General features: G+C 37.2%; 1 protein-coding gene across 1 annotated transcript in view; it reads left to right on the top strand.

The window, feature by feature from the left end:
* The first annotated feature begins 984 nt into the window (after window positions 1-984).
* Window positions 985-5,222, top strand: part of FREM1 (FRAS1 related extracellular matrix 1) — a 58,619-nt gene continuing 54,381 nt past the window's right edge. Inside the window, exons 1-2 of the mRNA XM_026052739.1 lie at window positions 985-1,215; window positions 4,913-5,007. Of these exons, the coding sequence (XP_025908524.1) occupies window positions 985-1,215; window positions 4,913-5,007 (326 nt within the window). The remainder of the gene's footprint in view (window positions 1,216-4,912; window positions 5,008-5,222) is intronic.

Below are 5,222 nucleotides of genomic sequence, written 5' to 3'. Positions count from 1 at the left end.
AACTTAGGGAATATGAAGATCAACTGTAACTAGATTAATTGAAGATTGCGTAATTTTTATTTTCTTTATTTTCTTTTACTTGTTTCCACTGTGTTATTTGATTTTTTCTGAGATTAATTACTTTAACTTTTTTTCTTTTTTTTTAACAAGAAGAATTTCAACTTTGTAGTGCAATATTATATGTTTCTACGTTGGCATCCTGGGCTAGCTAATCACTATAGCATGAGGAGCAAAGGGTCTTTGTCAAGGCCTTTTGAACTAAAGAGTGACATCTCTTGCCCACTTCAATGGCAAAGCCTTTTTTTTGGCTTTTTCTTGGTTTTTATTTGAGGAATTTAACAAAAGGTTGACTGTTCTTTGTTCCACTCTCAAATACATAGAATATGGAGAAATGTATATACTTGCATGYTGCATATTTCATATTTTTCTATTATCTGCTACTAGGATGAATGGACAGCAGGACATCCAGACAGCCCATACGATTCAGCATGTGTTTGTATGTGCAGTTGGATCCCAAATTCTTGGAACAGCTCATATTGAGAATGAGCTTATTTGTTGAGGGAAGTCTCTTTTTGCATAGTTCATTTGATGAGCATGAGTGGGTACTTAATAGCATTCAAAGGTCAAGTTAATTTGCTGCTTGAATTGAACTTCAAGAAATGATGAAAGATCTTTCTGTGTGTGTATTTTGGTCAGTGCCTTATGCAAATGTTCTTTCTTTCTCTTTCTTTTTTGCAGGATTAACAAACCTTAAAAGTGCTCTGAGAACACATTAATCATTTTGTCAGGTTTGATCAAATGAATTTTGTTAAAGCCAAATATCAGTCCAAGGAGTGCATCTCAATACAAAATACATGAAACATTATTACCTGTGACTGATGGTTTGGTCCTTCATTATACAGTGAAAACCTGCTGGAGGAAGAGAAGGCCTCTTTTATTAAGAGCATTTTTACTATTGGAAAAGAGCTCTTTCCCGCTTTTAACATGAAGCCCTTTGAAAACAGCTGGTTGTTTCTACTGCTGGCTGCTATCCTGAGAGTCATCTGTGCCTCCTTTATCAGTGTCAACCTTGGGGTGAAAGTGATGAAGGGACAGTCTGTCTTCCTGTCAGAAGATGACCTCAAGTTTTCCATCCCCAGAGAGAAAGACGCCTGCAAAGTGGAAGTTGTGATTAATGAGCCAATAACTCAGAGGGTTGGGAAGCTGACTCCTCAGGTATCTGGGATCTGCTGGGCTGCTCTGAGGGCGTGTGTGAGCATGGGAGAAACCAGGAAAAAAAGTTACTTATTGATTTTATTTTTTTTGTAAGTCAGATTCATCTGAGTGTGTGGGTGGTGATTTCAGTGACTTTAGTGACAGAGAGATGCACAGAGTGGGGGATCTGCCAGTCTTGTGTCACTCATTGGTGAATGGGAATTTCAAAGCTTTCCGCTCTTGCTCCCTGTTTTTCTACCAAGACGGTAAACCCYGTCCCTTGGGCAATGCACAGCCAGCTACAGCATTTTGCATTTTAGTCACGCAGTCACCACTCAGGGAGCAATTTAGAAAAAAAAGCATCACATACAATAAGCGCATTGTGTACAATGCTGTTCACTCTCTTCCTCAACAGCCAAATTACTAACAGATGGCAAATATATGAAAGATTTTGTTTTCTTTTAAAATTTCAAGCTTGTAGGAACAATAAAGTGTATTTCACAATTTACCTTTCTGCTAAAATTTCTGCTTTCATTTGCCTAGTAAATCTCTTCACCAAAGTCATAGCAGGAAGGAGTTTGAAATTATTGAAGATATAATGTCACCGATAGATTAATGGTTCTAAAATGAACAATGAATAAAAATTTCTTGTTAGTATTTCAAAAAGCCTTGTTAGCATTAATATACAGCATATTTTTTATATTTTTGTATATACATATGCTTTTTAAACACCATCTCTCAGATTTTTGGTTGCTTATGATAGGGTGGATCATGATGTTTTGGCATTAATAGTTTTTTCCACACATCTGGTTTGGCCATTGTGTTTTTTATTCCAGCTGTACCAGCACTGGAGAGGGGAGGAGCATGTGCTGGCTTGGGAAAAGCAGGAAGAGATTAGCTGGGAAACATGTTCCCTTTTCCAGAAACAAGGTCCCCGGGAACACCTCCATGGATGATTAGGGGTGGGCTTTTCTCCAGGGAGAGATCTGATAGTATTTGCCCCCTGCATGGCCCTGGTCTGGTTATCCCAAGTCACATTCTCCAGATGGAAGAGCACAAGAAGGTGTTTGTAAATTGGGAGCTTCCGCGTTAAATCGCATAATCCTGGAGCCAGGCACTGGATATTAGGCATGCTGGGGAAGGGTGTCAGATTTGGGCCCTCCCAGCACCACTCATGCTTCCAACCAGGGCATTCTGCAGCAGAAAATGTCTCTGGTTGGATCTGTTTTCCTGCCGTAAAAGTGAGTAATGTGCTAGGAATGTGTGACAATTTAATTATAAATTATAATTGAAAAGCAGTTGAAGTGGAAAAAAACAAAGGCTGACATTAATTAAGGAAAAGATTTAGCTCTTCTTTGTTTTACCTAGCAAATTTATAGACAATTACAGTTGCCTGTTCATATAAGAGGAAAACATATTAGGAAACATAAAACAGCTGTTTCTTTTGCAAAGCAGATTGTGTCTTATATACATATAAAATGACTGTCAGTCAATGGTAACAGGCCTTTGTGGAAAGATTCCTCATTTTCTATCCCCTTCTTATCAATAAAGAGAAGGAATTCAGGATCTCTTGTAAAAAAATAAGCATTTTTCTTAATAAGATAAATCATGTCTGTTGTAAGAGGCCTCCTCTGATAAGAACAGAGATGTATCATCTGAGGTGTATCTGATTTTTAGGTGCACACAAGGCCTACATGTCCTCAGAAACAAACAAAAAAACCCTCATAATAGTATGATACAGCTGCCTGTAAAATACAGCTGCCTGTATTTTAATTTTATATGCTAAAGGTTAGATTCTTTGCTACTGTAAATCAGTGTGGAACCCTCAAAGTCAGTAATGTTTTCTTCATATAAAGCATGCATTTTTTTTTGTCTAAACATRAGCTACCTAATTTTAAGCTCTACTCGACATAACAGCCACAACATAATCAAATGGCTCCTTGATTATATGAGAAGCAATTTTGTTTTTCACAAACTGTTCTTGCCTTGCATTTCTAAATAGTCATCAAAAGTAAAAATCAACCATATTGTCTGTAACCATGTATAATGTGAATTATTCCAGAATTTTCTTAGGCTATTGGAATAGATCCAAAAACCCAGGTACATGTCCTTGCTAATGAACTAACATATTATTTACTGGAAAAAATGACCTTGTACAATGCAGTTCTTTCTATGAAAGTTAGAAGTAGGTAATACATTTTAATATCACCAGAAACACRGAACAATTGCTGCACAGCTTGAGTCTCTGAGAATAACCTGAGTGGAAATCACATTGCCAGTAATGATGTAAGATGGTGAACTGTAATTATTTTTATAGTATAAAAATGCAAGATCTTATTCTCTACTTCCTTTGCTAGAAAGGCTAGTAGTTCTTGTATACTGTACTGTTAATTTATGAAACAATTATTATTATACACTTCAGTTAGTTATTAGCAATTAGTTTAAGAAATAAAGTATTGTTTTATTTTTACAAAGAAATCAAGAGCATCTAAGGAATTTCTGTGTACATCACACTTCTAGTGAACATGTCATAATCTCACTAAAACACCCCTTCCGTTTTACTGTCACCTAAAGTGTCTGGAGACACATAGCTTATTCAGGCAAGCCACTTTATTCTCATAATTACCTCATTGTTTTTGAAGAAATGACTACATATTGAGGAATGATCTGTACTTTCTGCAGACATGGTCTATCAGGCAGCCCTGTGCATATATTATGCACATATATTAATACTTATTAGTTAAGTCCTCATCTGATCTATTAGTGAATGCTGAAGTTATTTTAGTCCACAGAAGCACTAATCCTGTATGAATACTGCACACATCTGGGAAACGTGATGAATGTGCTTTGTCTGCCTGTAGATAAGAAACATCAATATACTTGGTCTGTGTAGGGGCTGTGAAGAGATCCTCTTATAATGTGGTTAACACAGACTTGGTCTTATGAATGCTAGAAACTTTCAGTTGCTGAATTCTATAAAAATATTTATAACTTCATGGGAACTATAACTTGCCAAAAACTTGCAAATTGGCAGAAGATGTGAGGACATGAAAGTCATATCCAAAAAAGGATGTCAGAAATATCCAAAGCAAAAATTTTCATTATGGGATGGGCCTTTCCAAAACACTGCATAAAATAGCTTCAAACAAGCATCTGGCTTCAACAGTGGCCACTATTAATGTAGAATGCAGAAGATCTCAAACCAGCTGGCTCTGTGAATTTGATCTGTATCAGGTGTGCTGTAAGAATTAATTTCTTCTGAATTAGTCAGAGGACAGAGTATAGGATTTCTGCTTGGTTTKATGCCCTGGGATTACACTAACATTGTGGCTGAAAGTTGTAATGGCAGAGAGAGAGATGACATCTGATCTGATAAAGAGCTGCTGGTGTAACTTAACCTTTCAAAAACATCTGATAAATTTGAGCTAGTAAAGTTTCCAATGCAGTGGCTTCAAAGGATTGTACATTTCTTGTCCAGTAGCAGGTGCCTTAGAACAGAACTTATTGTAAAATCAAACTACAGCCATGAATAAGGYTAAAACATGTTAGATGCAGAAGTACATTGCATAAACCAGTTCCATACTTACGTGTACGAATAAACAGCAAATTTACAGTTCCCTCAGTCCAGCATATTTTTGACAGTTGGAGAAATGGAGCAGAAGCTGTGAAGTTAATGCTCTTGCCAGTGTTTTACTTCTCCTTCCTTTCTCCTTCACAGGTGTTTGACTGCCACTTCCTTCCTAATGAAGTCAAGTATACCCATAACGGCTGCCCGCTTCTAGATGAAGACAGGGTCATGCTCAGGTTGTACAGGTAACACCAAAGCATCTGATTTTGTTGTGACTAGTGACACAGCTGTCCTCAGGAAAAACAAGCAAGTCTTCTTCCATGGTAAAACCATGTCCTGTGAGTAGTAACTAGACTCAGTAGCGGCATCATTAATCAATAGCTGATGGTCTGTTTTTAGAATTGTTTACAACAATATATATGAGATAGGCTCTGATACCTCCCCCTCCTCCCCCTCCTCC

Source organism: Nothoprocta perdicaria, unplaced genomic scaffold (genome assembly GCF_003342845.1).
Source record: "Nothoprocta perdicaria isolate Ctin4 unplaced genomic scaffold, notPer1 scaffold_90, whole genome shotgun sequence".
NCBI lineage: Eukaryota > Metazoa > Chordata > Aves > Tinamiformes > Tinamidae > Nothoprocta > Nothoprocta perdicaria.
This window is presented reverse-complemented; position numbering and strand designations above follow the sequence as displayed.